The sequence below is a fragment of the Sciurus carolinensis genome, chromosome 17, assembly GCF_902686445.1.
Source record: "Sciurus carolinensis chromosome 17, mSciCar1.2, whole genome shotgun sequence".
Lineage (NCBI taxonomy): Eukaryota > Metazoa > Chordata > Mammalia > Rodentia > Sciuridae > Sciurus > Sciurus carolinensis.
In genome coordinates this window covers 2,823,303-2,839,476 of record NC_062229.1, presented here as the reverse complement: position 1 = coordinate 2,839,476, position 16,174 = coordinate 2,823,303, and the positions used below count along the sequence as shown (strand labels likewise).

General features: G+C 59.2%; 2 protein-coding genes and 1 long non-coding RNA gene across 6 annotated transcripts in view; 1 reads left to right on the top strand and 2 right to left on the bottom strand.

Moving 5' to 3' along the window:
* Kdm4b (lysine demethylase 4B) overlaps positions 1-4,229 on the bottom strand; it is a 117,287-nt gene extending 113,058 nt beyond the window's left edge. For both annotated transcript variants that reach the window (XM_047530668.1, XM_047530669.1), the window contains exon 1: positions 4,115-4,229. The gene's annotated coding sequence lies outside the window, so the exon portion shown is untranslated. The remainder of the gene's footprint in view (positions 1-4,114) is intronic.
* Positions 4,230-4,730: 501 nt separating this feature from the next.
* Positions 4,731-15,094, top strand: LOC124969581 (uncharacterized). Its single transcript, XR_007105987.1, has 5 exons — positions 4,731-4,922; positions 5,649-5,824; positions 8,642-9,041; positions 11,542-11,740; positions 11,983-15,094. It is a non-coding gene; the product is annotated as an uncharacterized LOC124969581 (long non-coding RNA).
* The window catches only part of Uhrf1 (ubiquitin like with PHD and ring finger domains 1), a 24,695-nt gene continuing 17,085 nt past the window's right edge, over positions 8,565-16,174 (bottom strand). For all 3 annotated transcript variants that reach the window (XM_047532544.1, XM_047532545.1, XM_047532546.1), the window contains exons 11-17: positions 15,638-15,744; positions 13,397-13,559; positions 13,178-13,315; positions 11,871-12,006; positions 11,578-11,723; positions 9,926-10,024; positions 8,565-9,022 (exon numbers count right to left, since the gene is read on the bottom strand). In XM_047532544.1, the coding sequence (XP_047388500.1) occupies positions 8,876-9,022; positions 9,926-10,024; positions 11,578-11,723; positions 11,871-12,006; positions 13,178-13,315; positions 13,397-13,559; positions 15,638-15,744 (936 nt within the window). In that variant the 3' untranslated portion in view covers positions 8,565-8,875. The remainder of the gene's footprint in view (positions 9,023-9,925; positions 10,025-11,577; positions 11,724-11,870; positions 12,007-13,177; positions 13,316-13,396; positions 13,560-15,637; positions 15,745-16,174) is intronic.

The following is a 16,174-nucleotide window of genomic DNA, read 5'->3' as shown; positions in this document are numbered from 1 at the left end:
GACAGGTGGGGGAAGGCCCTGGAGGGCCTGATGGACAAGGAGCCCACCCCGCAGGTGGTAGGAGGGAAAAGCACTCTGCAGAGGAGCAGCAGGCGCAAAGATGCAGGCAGGGGAGGCGACCCCGACCTGAGGGGCAGGCACAGCAGGGAGCCGCAGGAGGGCAACAGGAAGCCACCGGAAGGTTCTGACCAGGGTAAGGTCATTTTTGTTTTTGTTTCTCTTAATTTTTTAAAATAGATTTTTTAGAGTGATGTTAGGTTGCAATAAAACTGAGCAGAAGGAAGAGATTTCCACGTCCCCACCCCCACAGGGAAAGGTTTTTCAAGAACCCCTTGAGAGAGCAGGAGGGAAAACTGGCAACCAGCCGGACCCCTTATCCAGCCAAGAAGAGGGTCCCAGCACAAGCCCTGCCAGGCAGGACTAACTCAAAAACCAATTCACCCAAAATTAAAAACTCAAAAACTCAATTTGACAAGGTGACAATTTTTTTTTTTTTTTTTTTTTAGATGGAGCTGGGAATGGAACCAGACAGCGACTCTCACCAGCCAGTCCACCTGCATGGCCCTAGGGCGCCCACGCCCACCTCCCCCGGCGTTACTGCTCAGGATAGGCCCAGGTTAAAGGAGCAAGCCTCCTGAAGTGGGTTGAAGAACAGTTCATCAACCTGACAGGGCAGGTGTGGCGGTGGAAGGGCGTGGCCAGGCGTGGCAGTCCACCTCCGCGGACCTATAGGAGCCCAGAGCGGTCCAGGAAGACCCGCCCCCAGCGAGAGGTGGGGCCTGCCTCCTCCCGGGGTGGCTACTGAGGGTGTGGACTCCACACAGTTTAGAAACCCGAGTCTCTGCTGTCAAAGGGCTCTCTGCTGTCAGAGGGCGCGGGTGCTGCTGCAGGGTTAAAGGCTAGGTCCCATGTCCTCACGTGGAAGCGACCGTAACCCCAGGGAACAATGGGCAATGTCTGGGGACATGTGCAATTGTCACAACCGGGGATGCTCCTGACAGAGTGGCTGGAAGCCAGGAACACGGCTTACCACCCTGCAATGCCCAGGACACCCACCCCAGAGGACACCAGCCAGACTGGACATGACAGATGAGGGAGGCCTGGAGCTCGGCAATGCACTTCCTGCCCCCTGCTCCTCTGATCCTCACAGCCTCCTGGGGAAGTATGAGCTCACAGACGCTGAAGTGAGCTGCCCAGAGGAGGCATCTGCACCCAGGTCTCTCCAATTCTGAAGACTGCAGGGCATAAAACAGAGGCCAGAAACTCAGACTGCCACCAAGAACACCAGGGCAGACCTACCGCGTGGAGTCCCTCCTCCACTGTCCAGCTCCTAAGCTGGAAGCGGGAGTCCCCTGGGAAGGACAGGTCTGAGGGCCCCATCAGGCAGCCATGTGGCAGGTCTATGGAGGCCAGCCAGGAACTGGTGGGGTTGCGTGAGGGCTGGCCATCTGTCAGGCCTTACCAGCACTGAACTCCTGCCCACAGTTCTTTTGCTGTCCACTGCCCTCCAGTCAGCAGCCTTGGGAAGGGTTGATGCTCCCCACCTTGGCCTCTGAGCAATGACTGGCCCAAGGTCACACAGCTCTGAGTCTAAGACCACACATCCAGATCCCAGGAAGAGCCACCCAGAAACATTCTTTTTTTTGCGGGGGAGGGTAGCTATGGATTGAACCCAGGGGAGCACTACCACTGAGCCACATCCCCAGCTCTTTTTTTTTTTTTTATTTTGAGACAGGGTCTTGCTAAGTTGCTGAGGCTGGCTTCTAAATTGCCATCCTCCTACCTCAGTCTCTAGAGTCACTAGGATCACAGGCACATCCACCATGCCCAGCCAGAAATGCTCTCTGGCCCACTCCTCAGCCCCCACTACACAGTGCTCAGTCTGAGTTGGGCCTAAAGGCAGCATGCCTACTCCACTACACCCTAGGGTGACCTACAATGCTCCCCTCTGGGGTTAAGGACCCCCTCCCAATCTGCCTGGGTTCCACACCCAACCTCCAAGGGACATATGAACCCTCAGGGGTCAGTGGAAGGCAAGGATAGATGGGCTCCCCAGGGATGAGACTCTGAGGGCACAGAACAAATGAGGGAGGGGCCACCAGCAGGGAGGCAGAGAAATTAGGAACCCAACCTAGGCAGGGGAGGGGGAGGGGCAACAGAGGATGGGCCCCGACTGCCCCAGAGGGCTCCTGCAGGAAGCCACAGGGACAGAAGACGGGTCTCTACCAAGAGACAGAAAAGTACCACAAAGGCAAATGTCTCCTACACTATGAAAGACTGAGCAACGACCCCTTTAAGCTCTAGGGCTTAAGGTCTGCTTAGCAGCCCACTCCCGGTAAAGCAAAGGATTAGAAAACTGGAGACAATCAATTGTCCTCGAGACTTGTATACATGTCAGCCCTCAGCAACCACACACACGCGTGCACACTGGCACACACAGGGGCCAACAGCACACACTTTCACACAAAACACCAAACCCCCTGCAGCCTTTGTGCCACTGAACCTCCGCCATTCCCTTCCCTCCCCCATGGTGACCTCCACCAGGCCAGTACGGTCTGACCCTCCCAGTGTCCCTGGCACCCAGGGAGAGCACCAAGATTTGCCGAGTGTCCAATCAGAGGCGCGGAAAGAGGGCCGGCAAGTTTTAGAAATCCTTGCTCAACAAAGAGCATCAAAAGTTGACTCTACCAGTTTACACTCTGTCCTTCGAGGATTTCAAAAAATAAAAGGCAGAGAGGCTGCCTACTGCTTTTGTAGGGTGGCAGGGAGAGGCTGCGGGGCCCTCCCGATGGCTCATGAGGCAGCTATTATTTGAGAATTAGGGGAGTCATTAGCTCTAGCAAGGCTCTGTTAAAAGCCCACAGGAGTCATCTAATGAGCCCATTTTAGGACAGGTGCTGTTTTTAGACTTCTCCAACCTGGAGACAGTAGGATAAATGACTGTTGGGACAGAGGAGTGGGGCATGACACCAAGCCCTTTGCATCCCACCATCCTCAGACCCTAAGACAGCGCCCACACTCAGGAGGACCCAAAGGGGCACGCTGAATCCATGCCGCTGACAGAATCACATGGAAAAAGGCACTTTCCATATTACAGGATCGCTGAGCTCCGCTGAGCTGACACCTTTCCACGGTGCCCAAGTGGACACAGACCCCCCACCCCGCCTTATGTCATCGCGCCCACTGAGCAGACCCAGGCCCTGGCAAACCCCAGGACGAGCACATTTCAGAACGCATCCGTCCCCAGCCACCACGGGATGTCCACGGAGGACCCCACCAGGGGGTGGCCGCGGGAGCAACTGCACAATTATCTCTACAGAGAAGGGGCTTCCTCCGAGATGGCGATCGGCCGAAACGGGGAGGGACGGGGCACGCGTCTTGAAGCTGCGAGTGCATAACAAGTAGATACCTTTTTTAATTTAAAAAAATCCAGGTTGCATGCTTATTGCGGGGGTCCGGGCCGGGGGGCGTGTTGGGAAGCCGCGACTGCACGGCAGGTTGACTCGCGGAGGGGGTGGGACGGTGACGGGCATCTCGGGGGCGCGGAGTGTCCACGCCGGGCGCTTCCCTCAGCCTCTCGGGTGCCCGGAGCCCGGAAACGCAGGCGGGGGCTGCCGAGGACCTGGGGTCTTTTTTTTTTTTTTTTTTTTTGTAATTCCGGTTCCTTTCTCTCTCTTTTTTTTTTTTTTTTTTTTTTTTTTTTTTTTTGTAATTATCCTTAGGATCACTTTGAATAATGGAGGAGGAGGGCCGGCAGCCGGGCCACCCACGCTGTCACCTTTTGTGCCGCCCGGCCCGGCCGTCTGGGCCCGGCCCCGCGCGCCCCCGGCCCGGGAAGGGGCGCCCCCGCCCCCGCCCCGGGCGCGCCCCGCCTTTGTCCGGCCCCGCCGCCCCCGCCGCCGCCCCGCGGGCGCCCCGGGCCGGGCGGTTAACGCCCCCAACCGCCTCGCCGGCCGGGACAAAGCGCGGCGGCCGGGCCGAGCAGGCCGCGCCCGAGGCCTGGGCCTCGAGTCCCGGGCGCGCCCGCAGCCCCGAGCCGCGGCGCGGGGGCGGCATGGCGGCGACGGGGCCCGCGCTCGGACGCGGCCGGCTGCCGGCCTCCCCGCGGGCTCACCTGAGGCGGCGCGCGCGGCCCGGTCCGGAGCAGCGGCGCGCGCTCCCCCGCCCTCGGCGTCGCACCCCCAGGCCCCGCTCGGGCCGGGCCCCGCTCGGTCGCTGGCGGCCGAGCCCTCCGCGAGCGCCTCCGGGGGGGGCTTATGAGGCGGTGCGCCAGCTCCGCCCCGGCTGCTATTGGACGCGGAGCCCACGCCCGCGCGCCCATTGGCTGCGGCTGACAGCTCCGCCCCTCCCCTCCGCCGGTCCCATCAACACCGCACGGCCCGCCCTCCGCGCGCAGCGATTGGGCGGGAGCTGGAACCGGTCTCGCCTCCTCATTGGCCAGATGGTAGGGACACGCCGGCGCCCACTCACGTGCCCACTGACCGGCTCAGTTCTCATTGGGGAAGGCGCACGCCAGCCAAGGCCTCCGAGACCAACCGGATGGTGACTGGGCCTCGGATTGACAAGGGCGCCTTAGGAACCGCCCAACGACCGCACTTAGGGAAGCAACTATTGGCTTGAGGAATCGGCCCTAGACACCGACTGGCTGGGATGAGTGCCAATCACTGTCCGCTTGCTCCCGATCCCGCCCTGGCTATCCGGCGGGGGCTGAGTACGTGAGAACCAGCACAACATCAGCACCCTGCCCGGAGCACTTCAGAGGGGTTCGAGAACCGGCCCCGGAATTTGGGTGCCGAGTTCCACAAACTTGAGACCTGCGGAACAAGGAAACAGAGCACCACAGACAACCTATTTTTCAAAGGAGGAAGACTAAGGACTGGAAAAATATAGGGTCAACCAACAAGCATTCACACCCAAGGCAGGTCAGCAAACCTGTGCAAAGGAGCAAGTCGGGTGTCTTCCCAACAAGTTTCCTATGGCGTAGGGGAGGAGTCAAGTTCGGTGCTTCTTTATCTGGGTGGGAGCTCAGCTGGGCCCCTTGCCTCCCAGGGGTGTCCTCCAGCGAAGTAAGCTCGCTGCACCTCGGTTTCCTTGTGGAATGGACTCGATAGTGTCCACATCCTGCCTGCTCCCCTCCTGGGGATGCTGTGGGAATTAAGTGGAACGAGGCACGCGTTTCTCGTGTTCTCGGTTGTCCTCCTTTGCAAAATGGGTTGCCTTGGATGCTTTTTCTCAAGCTCTGCCCGTTGCAGTTTGGGGAACTCAGCACCCAAGTTCCAACGATGAGCCTAGAATCGCCCTGCATGCGCATTCTCGGACAGAGTGCGACTCTGGCTTCATATATAGCCGGCATTTAATTAAGGTTTGCCATCATCATTGTATTCTGGACCAGGCAGAGGTGTGGGCATGCTCCCATTTTAATCTGACTTTTCTAATAACCAGCAAACCATTCTCCCTGAAAGATGCGCGCTCTGAACCATTTGTACACTGCAGTATCTAATAGTTTGCTCTAAATATCCATCCATGGGGGATTGGATAAGTAACTTGGGGCACCGGGTGCTCTGGGGTACTTACTCTGTAGCAACTGACGGGGGAGGGGGAGGGTTTGAACTATGTCACATAGCACGGTCCTGTAATATCTCCTGCAGTGTCACTGAACAGCTGCAAGATGGCACAGAGTTCTGTGTTCAACAAAACACATCATGGAAACCCGGAAACCAGTACCATGGAGATTCAAGAAGTACCGTTGTGTCCGTGCCCATAAAACAGCCCCCCAAGTTGAGAAGACTTCATCTCTGGGGGAGAGAGTAAAGTTTCACGCTTGGTAAAGTCAAAGGGGATTTGAATCTGTTCTGGGTGTTTAAAATTCCTGTGGGACCATATTCATATAGTCCTTGTGGAGTTTAACTTTAAAAATAGCAAAATAGCAAATGACTTGGAGAAGCTCCTGAACCAGTGGGAAAGGCAGGAGGGAGCAGGATGGGATGGCTTAACACGAGCCTTTTCCTGTCCCAGGTGTGTCCTCCAAGTATCAAGTCCAGATGTTTTGGAATTCAGCCTCTGAAAGTATTTCTTAATTAGAGGAACTTAGATTGTCAGTTTTCTAATTTTGCTTAGACATTTAAATACCAACTCATGTGAAAAAAGTTGGCATTAACAACTGTTGAATCTAGAGTGGGTATATTTGAGGGGTTACCAACTTGGCTTTTTTGTTAGAAAAATTTCATGCTAGGAAAAAAAATCATTATTTAATTAATGTTGTATGCAAAGTAGGAACAATACGCTCCAGCATTTCTGGACACATCAGCTTGGGGAAAACCCAGCTCATCACTTTCCCGCTCTGCAGACGTACATTCACACTAACTGGGGCCAGGGAATGTGCTTGGGGATCTCTCCTGTGACAGCAGCAGGAAGCCCTTGGACCCTGGTCTCCAGAAACCGTGCTCAGGCTCCAACTGTCCCCATCCTTCATTTCCCAAGGGGTGGAGCCAAGAAATGGCCACCCCTTTACAGAGATTCTCCTCTCCTATGGGTTGGTTTGTTGCATTAAAAAGAAAAAAAAAGACATTTTAGATTCTACATTTAAAATATAAATTTCAAAAATATATGGAGCTAGGCATGGTAGTATACACCTATAATCCCAGCTACTTAGGAGGCTGAGGCAGGAAGACAAGTTCAAGGCCAGCCTCAGCAATTTAGTGATCCCATGTCTCAAAAGTCTGAGGATCGACTCAGTGATACCCAGAGTACCCCTGGGTCAAATCCCCGGCTCTCAAGGAAAGGTACAAAAAAATAAAAATCATAAACACACACACACACAAGCACGTTTCCCCAGGTCCAGAGAAGCCCCTACAGGCAGGGCTGGTGCCTTAGACTGAGCTGGGGCGGCAGTGGCGACATCCCCTCAGCAGAGCTGCTCAGCCTCCCATCCTGCTAAACTGTCCGCAGAGAACACAGCCCCTGGGCCACAAGGAGCAGGCCCACCGCTGCTTCCCTTTCCAGCCTTAGCACCGGCCCAGTGTGAAATCAAAGGCAGGCCTGGGCACAGGGACAGCATGGCTGGAGGGCAGTCCTCTGGCCTGGCATGAACAATGGCTCTGCCAGGGACAACAGAGGAAGGGTCAGGCTCCTGCATGGCCTTCCTCTGGACCTCATGCACCAGTTCCTTAACTGCTACTGTCCCGGAGGGTACAGATGGCATTTACCACCCTGCAGAACATTCTACTGGACTAGAACATCCCAGAACTGAGGCTAGCAAGCTGCTGGGCAGGATCAGTAGTGGACACTTCCAGCTGCAGCCCTCATGGTTTCTGTCAAACCCACTCAATTCTGATTGCAGCATGGAAGTGGCCTCCTGCAATGCAGGAGTTACTGGGTGTGGTTGTGTCAGTAAAACTTTATTTATAAAAGCAGGCAGTGGCCACTTTGGTGCCAGCCTCCACCAAGAGATGCAGAGGAGACAACCCCCAGCCCGAGCTGCAGCCGGAGCTCGGGCGTGTTCTCTCATGCGCCCCGTGCAGTGACAGCTCCTGCCTAGCTTTCTGTCCTGGGGTTTGTGAAGAGAACTAAGGTCACTGGTGCAAAAGAGCTCAATCTTATCAAGCTGCAAATAGGGCGCACGACCAGACACATCTGTGAAGAACATTTATTCGGAGAATCTACAGTCTGGACAAATATTTAACTTTAGAAAAAGCCTACACAGAATTTCGTTGCTTCTTCCCTAATATGTTAACACTCTAGCAAGGAAAAAAAGCCCTTTTAAAAAGTCTTGCTCCAGTCTGTCTGCAGTTCTGATTGAAAACATCCCTGGTCTGTTGAGGTATAAGCTGCAAACTTTGGTAAAGTTAGAAAAATTAAAAAACCATTCCAAAAACAAAATAAAACAAAAAACCAACACAAACAAACCCTAAGTTATATCTTTCTTAGTACATATACAGTAACTACAAAAAAAATTTCATTTAAAAATGTGTTCTTAAAAACAAAACAAAACAAAAAAAAAAAAAAAAACACCTCATAATTCTCAATTGCAGAGTTAAAAAGAAAAGAAAAAACTGAATTTAAATGATGGACAAAACTCAAACCATCCCCAAACACCCACCCAGCATTGGGAAGAACTGGATGACCACAGCGTTCAGAATCTGGTTGGCATTCTCCAACAGTTCAGTGCTAGAAGCGAAGAGCCCCGTCTCTAGAAAACAGGAGCCCAAGGCACTTGGACATGGCTTGGGGCGGCTCCCCGCCTCCTGCGGAGTGGAGTCCAGCTGAGGCAGCTCGTCTGGCCCCAGGGCTCTGCACCGGCAGGTCTCCGGGGTCTTAGGCACCCATGGGGTGGCTCTGGGGAGTCTACGGAGCCTCAGCTGTCCTCTTTTCTTTAGGACTTCTTTCCAGTTGGCTGGGCCACTGAGCCCAGAGCCAGAGTCACTGTTGAAACCACCTTGCTGGCAGCAGATGCGCTGGCTTTGACCTGGGGGCCAAACCCACAAGCCTGGCAAAGATTGTTCTAGGCAGCCGGGGCCTCGCTGGTTGGTGGTGGGAACCTCCGAGGACTTCACAGCAGTGACCGAAGCAGCTCTCGAGCTACGTGGTTCCCAAGTCCACCCTCAAAAATCGGGATTTTTTTTTTTTTCTTCCTGTTTTGCAGATAAATTGCAGGCTTTATATATTTAAAACAACTGAACAGAACACTGAGAAATCCAACTTTCAGCCAGAACATGGAAATTCCTGAAAATGTATACATTTAAAAAAAAGGGGAGAAGACGAGCCTTTTCAGGGAATGGAGGGAAAACTATGTGTTTAAGTCAAGCCCACTAAAAACCAAACAAGGGCCGAGGAGGGAGCCTCCCACAGGGAAAGGCCACCAGGAAGTGCTTGTGGATCACCGGCCGTTGCCATAGCCGGGGAAGAGCTGGTGGAGGACCGTCTGCAGCGGCTGGTTCACCTGCATGGCGTAGCTCCGGCCCAGGTCGTAGCGACAGGCCGGGCAGCTGAACACCTGGGCCCGGAAGGACCTGTCCAGGCAGTCCTGCAAGACACAGCAGCAGGTGAGAAGCCCCATCCGCTGAGCCCTCTCCTGGGCTAGGAGGGACTGTCCTCACCCACATGGTCGAGGGCAACACCTGACTTCTCATGAAGTTCAGAGGTCCCTCCTGACCCCAGGCTCCCTTTTTAGCACTTGCTATCCACTTCCCATCTGGTCCCCCCAGGGTGTGGAGACTCCAAGCTCTTCCCAGCCACCAAGCCCTGCAGGTGTGGGTGGCTCTAGTCACCTCCACTGGGGCCTTCCCAGATGCCCGGACAGCAGCAGCAGCCCCAGCCTGGCCAGGCCTGTCCCCTGGCCTGTCCTCCTTCACAGTGGCACCTCTGGAGCTACCTTGCTTCTGGCCGTGCTTGTGCATGACGGGCAGGCATGTGGGAGACCAGGGCCGTGTCCCGTGGGCCCTCCCGACACCAAGCACCATGCATGGCATCCAGTGCTGGGAGGCATACACCGTGGTGTGATGGGGAAGGGAGGCGGGCAGCCCGGAGGCAAGGCTTGCTGAAGCCCGCCAGCGGGCCGTTCTGGCCACAGCTGCCCTCGCTTCCCTGTCCCCTCAGCTTCAGCACGCTCCCTTCTGAGGACTGGGATGCTGCTCCCAGGCCACTTCCTGTCCGGCTAAAGCTGCCTCCTCCAGAAAGCCTTCCTGTCTGCCCTCGGGGCTCCCTTCCCTGACCGCAGGCCAGGCCAGCAGCCCGCCTTCCCCTGCCCTGGACCCTCGGCCAGACAAGAGGCCAGCAGAGGGGAAAGCCAGTGGACAGGACTTGTGCTCTGGCAGGGTGCAGGGGGCACAGCAGGGTTCAGAGCCACCAGGGCAGCCGGCACCCAGGGCCCTGGAGCCGCGGCGCAGAGCGCAGAGCTGCCGGCACGGGACGGCAGCAGGCAGCTCACCTTGCACACGTTGTGCTGGCACACGGTGGTGACGGGCCGGAACACCAGCTCCTGGCAGCAGATGCACTGGAACGTCTCCTCCACTTTGCTCAGGAACATCTGAAACCAGGGAGGGCGTAAGGCCGCAGGCTCCCACGAGCGGCCACCTGGCGGGGCTCTCAGGAACCGGTGGCTCCACGCCGCTCAGGGGGCCAGAGGTGGATCGCCATTGTCCAGAGAGGAAGCCTCACCTAGGTCCCTGCGCCAGGGAGCAGGGCCCAGGCTGGCCAGTGGGGCCACCCACACAGCCTCCGCTGTGGATTCAAGCCAGGGTTCAGAGGGGCCCCCGGCACAGATGGACCCCTATAGGGAGGAGAGGCCGAGGACCCCCGCAGGGCCACCAGGGCCCCATTCCAGTCATGAGTGAGACAGGGAGCTCCTCCCACTCAGGACCTGGAGGCCAGTGGCAGAAAGCCGGCCGAGCCAGTGAAGCAGCGTCCTGGGGGCTGGAGGCACAGCAGAGGGGCTCCCCTGAGGCAGGTCCACAGAGGCCAGAGAAGCGTGGGAGGAGGACAGGACCTGCAAGGCGTCCCCAGCCCCGTCCTGGGGCCTGCAAATACGTCACCTCAGGTGGCAAAAGCAAGTGTGCAAGTGGGTCAAAATGGAAGACGACCCCCCATGTTGCAAGGGTGCTTTGCGGTGCTGGGGAGGGGGACAGGGCCAGGGGCAGGCTGGAGGCCCCAGCCCAAGGTGTCCACAGGGAACAGAGGACCTGACAGGCCATGTGACCAGATACCTTCGGAAATAGGAAAAGGCAAGAAGGACTCTGGTTCTCCCCAGAGTCTCCAGAAGAACCAGCCCTGCCCACACCCTGACCTGAGCCCTGAAGGCCGTGGTGGTCTTTGGGTCTCTGGCACCTGACAGCATCATCTGTCAGGTGACCACTGGGCCTGTGGTCATCGGTTACAGCAGCCCCAGGAGCTGGTGCCGGAGAAGCCCAGCCAGGAGGACGAGGAAGGACGCCTGCAGGGAACCCCCAAGGGCAGGCCTCAGGCTCAGGGTGATGCTGGAGGTGATCCAAGGACAGACAGCTCCCGCCAGGACAGGGCAGTGGCCAAGGATGCCCTGCCCCTCGCTCAGTGACCCCTCAATGTCACTAGCCCATGGAGGACAGAGCGAGCAGGAGAGAAGCTAAGGTATAATCACTACATGACCAGCTAGTCTCCTAAATGTCCCAAGAGAAGCCAGAGCTGAACCTGCAGAGTGGCACGCAGGGGTCACAGGGATGCCTGCAGCAAAGGCGGAGCAACCCGAGGGTGCGCTGGAGAAAGCCACGCCCACAGGGGGCCGGCCAGGGCCCAGCAACACCACAACACCAGGACCTGAGGACACTGCAGGACACGCTGCAGGGTCACCCACAGGATGTCCCCGGGTCTTGGCAGAGACAGGAAGCAGCCTGGAGGAGCCGGGGCTGCGTGGGGCGGGAGCTGGTGTCGAGGGGCAGGGTCCTGGGGAGACAGGAGCTCTGGAGGGGCGAGGACGGCTGCCTGCGTCTCGCGTCCTCCGTGCCTCTGAACCGCGTGCCTGGGCGTGGCCTAAATAAGGGCAACTGCGCAGTGTACTCCTGACCCCCGCAGACAAAATCGAAGCGGGCACCGAGGGGAGCGGCTCACCGGCCCGTCCTTGAGGGACCTGAGGACCTCGCTCCACAGCTTGGCGTTGCTCCTGTCCTCCTGGATGAGGCTGCGCTGCTGGGCCGTGAGGCTGTAGGGCTCCAGCTTGGTCCTCTTGGCCGACCGGGTCCCGGGACCTCCCTGGCCTGGGAGCGCAGAGCGGGTGAGGGAGCGGGTGAGGGGGCGGGTGAGGGAGCGGGTGAGGGGGCGGGCGAGGGGGCGGGCGAGGGGGCGGGCGAGGGGGCGGGCGGGAGCGGGGCGCCCTGCAGGGCCAGGGCTGTGCGGGCACCCACCTGTGGACTTCCGCTTCCACTTGCCCTTGCCCTTCTTGGGGGAAGCGCGGCCCTGCTCCTGGCCGGCAGCGTCCCCCTTGCTGTTCTCCTTTTCCCTCTCCCTGTTGGCCAGCGCTTCCAGGTAGCCCTCTGGATACTGCAGGGGAGAAGGACCGCGAGGCAGCTTCAGGCTGCAGGCCCTGGACCGGCCAGTGGCACTGCCCCAGCGTCCCTCCCAGGCCTCCCACCACAGGCATCTGACGCCACCCCCAAGAGCAGAGCAGCATGGACTGGGGTGCGGTTCACCCCAGAGCCCAGGCTCCTGTGCCCAGTTGCCACCCAGGGAAATGCAGGGGCAGGATGTGGACGGTCCTGCCAGGCGCCACAACCGCCGCGCCTCACCCACCTCAGGACCGCGCCACCCACTGTGGGACCCACTGCGAGATCCCCTGCCGCTGTTCCCGCTGCCGTCAGGTCCTGCCAGCAGGCGCCCGTCCCCTCCCGCCCGCAGCCCGCCAGTCCTGACCAGCCTGGTGGATGTCACCCTATCTGGCCCGTCACGTGACTCTCCAGTGGTTTTATCAAGAAATCAACCTTCACCCCAAACCCCAAGTTTTCCATCCTGCGAGTATCTCACGCCACCAACACGGGCGTCGAGCACAAGGCTGGAGCCCGGGAGGCCCGGGAGGCCCGGGAGACGCCGTCCTGGCCCCGGCCTTCTTCAGCTTGCTCGAGTCCCAGTGAAAGCGCTTACCAGAAGCTGACCGCCCCCACCATGCCATTCTTGTCCCCGGTTCCTCGGTCTCTGAAACCTCCGCTGCACGAACATGCCCAAAGGACACCCTTGTGACCCAGGTAGGCGCCATCGTTCTCCCTTCCACGGCCCTAGGTGCTTCCGCGGGAAGCCGTGCGCAGAGGCGAGCCGCGGGCCTCCTCACCTGTCTCTCCACACTCTGCTTGTGCCAGTCCTGCCGGCGACTTTGCTCTTAGCAGAGGGGTAAAGGGCGATCCACGGCAGAGACCAGACCCGCGCCTGGCGCCAGCTCCTCCCACAGCCACCAGCCACGGCCTGCGCGCCCCAGGGCTGATGCGAGACCGAAACGTCGCCTGCACCGTCAACACCACCAGCCACAGGCCTGCAGTCCAGCACGAGCTGGGGCCCAGAGCCGGCCTCTGCTGCAGCCCACGCCAGCTCCAAGACGGACTCGAGGCTGGACCTCCCGGGCCCAGGTGTGATGTGCCCAGCCACAAGGGTCCCAAACTGGGCCCCACCGCGCCAAGTGGCAGGCCGGGCAGTGCCGGGCCCGTGGCGACCCAGCCAGACGCACCTGCATGGTCAGCCCCAGTCTCTTGATCCGGTCCTTCCCTTCCTTCGTCCAGGGCCCCGGCTCCTCGTCGTCCCTCCGCAAGAGGTAGCGCCACACGAGGAAGCCGGACTTGCCCTTCTCGGGCCAGTACTTGACCACCTGCGGGAGTGGGAGCGGCGGTCAGGTCGGCTGAGCGGGCGCGCCGCCTGCCAGGGCCTGGGGGGGGCCGGGCACGCTCACCTTGTAGATGCCGTCGTAGCGGTTGCCCTCGGCGGGCGCGTACTTGCTGTGCTTCCCGCCCTTCATGTTCCGCACCACCCTGACTGGCTTCCCCGACCGCCAGTCCTTGGCCTCGGCCCCCTCCTGGTCGTTGATGGGGGCACTGCAGTTGAGAGCCAGCGCCCTGCAGGGAGGCGGGGCGCGTGAGGCTGGAACGCAACCGAGAGGCGCAGGCGCCCAGGCGGGAACCCGTGAGCGCGCCCGCTCGGGAAGCAGGTCTCTGCAGGGGCACCACTGGGCAGTGGGGCTGAAGGAGGGAGGCCGGGCGCCGGCATGGTCTGCCCAGGCCTGCCGCTCCGGCTCCTCAGGAGGCCGCGGCAGGAGGAGCTCAAGTTCAAGGCCAGCCTGGGCCACTCAGACGCTATCTCAAAACAAAAGGGCTGGGGGCGCAGCTCGGTGGAGACTTGGCGAGGCCCTGGGCTCCACTGGTCCGTTTAAGAAAAAGACCCAAAAACCAGATAGCGAGGGAGGACACCCTGAGGAGACGATGCCGAGACCCGAGTCATGCCAGGGACGTAGGCCCCACAGCTCAGACCGGCAGTGTCCCCAAGGTGGAGCCAGCCCCCTCCCCCTGCCACCAGGGAGCAGCTTTCTCCCATTGTGAGCACCTCCGGCTGCCTCCCTACCGGAGGCCAAGCAGCAGGGCCACCCAAGCAGGGACAGAAACCCCACAGCCACGGCCTAGAACTCCTGGAACTCCCTATAAGCCGCTTCTGAGGCATTCGCTAACGACAGAGCCGAGTGACGGGCCACCATCACGTGCTGGAATGGACACTGGAGCCCCAGAGCCAGCATGGCCCTGTCCACCCGGGCCTCACACCCTGGCCTCCAGCTCAGCGTCGACTGTCCTACAGCCACGGGAGCCCGACCCAGCACGACGTCAGGAGGCCTACCGGGTGGGGTGGGGACCGCCAGGCCAGGAGGCCCCTCGGCAGTTTGGCGAGAGACCAGCACTGTCCTCCAACAGGACTGCAGAGGTTTGTGCCCAGACTCCACCCCACAGGCGACCCACGAGCAGCCCTGATACTCCTTTCCCAACCAGGATCACAGTCCCCAGAACGAAGACACTCCACCGAGCAAGCTCAGAGCAACCTGCTCGCCTCGGGTACTCGGTGACGGGCGCGTTGCTACCTTGGATGAGACCAACGTCCCTGCACAGGACCTGCACGTTCCCAGTCCTTACGAGCACGCCTCAGAGCAGTTACAGGGTCACGAATAAGACTGTTTTTAAGGTTCTTCATACATACAAAGAGCTTTCCAGAAACTTGGCTCCAATTTGTCTTTCTACCAGAAATGCAACGCGCCTCCCTGTTCGCGACTCTGGGGCTGATTTCACAGGGAGAAAACGGGTCGCGCCACGGCTTCGACCTGCGGTGCTCTGACTGCCAGGGCGAGCAGCTCTTCGTGGTCCTAGACTCTGCATTTCTGTCTTGAGTTACTTGCAAGTCCTTTCCTTTTTGTCTTTTCTTTTGAGACAGGGTCCTACTAAGTTGCCCAGGTTGGCCTCAAACCTGCAATCCTCCTGTCTCAGCCTCCTGATTAGAGGTGTGACCACTACGCCTGACCCTTTCTTTTCTTCTATTAGTTTTATTATTTGTAATATACAAACAAACAAGGGCCTGGGGCTGTGGCTCAGTGGCAGAGCACTCGGGTAGCATGTGTGAGGCACTGCGTTTGATCCTGAATGACAAAAAATTAAAAAAAAAAAAAAAATCTATATATAAAAGTTTAAGAACAAGCAAAGTCTCTCACACAGAAAAAACAATGATCTTGGTCACTGTGCCCACTCTCCCCCTACGTGGCCTTTTGTTCACAGGTCTCGCTGTCTACGTCAAGTCTCCTCTCCTCTAAGTCCTCTGAGCTCTCATGCTGAAGACGTCCACCCCTCCTGTGACTGGGGCTCAGCAGACTCCTGGCCGCTGTGCGACTTCTGCAGATGAGGCCTCGGTGGCCACCGCTCCTCACTCCCACCCGCTGTGGCCGCTGTTCGAGGCAGAGCGGGCCCCGCAGCGAGACAGGGTGCTCACGACGGGAGAGGACAGTCGCCTGGCCTCTTGCGGGGGGCGGGGGGGAGCTCTGGTCCCCAGGGACTCCCGAGCCTCCCGCAGACAGCGGAAGGCAGCCCGGCCCTCCTGCTTGCGCCTGCAGGCCTCTCGCCAACAGACATGGCGACGAGACACGGAGAGGTGGCTCTGCACGTACCTGTTGGTGTTGGTGAGCTTCTGATCACAGGACTGCTCCGCTGTCCGCTTGTTGCCGGACAGGTCGCGACCGCCGCTGCCTGTGTATGTGAAGAAATTCCCGTGGTCCTGCAACAGACGAGGGGGACGGTGAGCCGCACGGGCTGGGGTGACCGCGACAGCCCACGTGGGCACAGGAACCACAGGCGCCTGGTGCAGGCAAGACCCCAGCAGCCCGGCCAAGGCAGGGGCGCCAGGTTCCAGGCCAGCCGCAGCAGCAGCCCTGCCTCCAAGTGAAAAGGGCCGCGGGTGGCTCGGGGCGTCCCTGGTGCCGTCTCAGCACCGAGCTCCCCGCGCCCCCAAAGCTCGGGGCCACACACTGCGGCCCGTCCACGGCAGCCAGGGGCAGACCATCCAGTGTCCACAGACACAGACAGAAGGTGGCCTCCCGCGACGGTCCCCATCGCAGCCGCGACAAGCAGCAGAGCCACAAGCAGCAGAGCCACACGCTGCAGTGGGACGGCTCTAGCAACACCGCACTCCAAGGGACAGTCCAGGC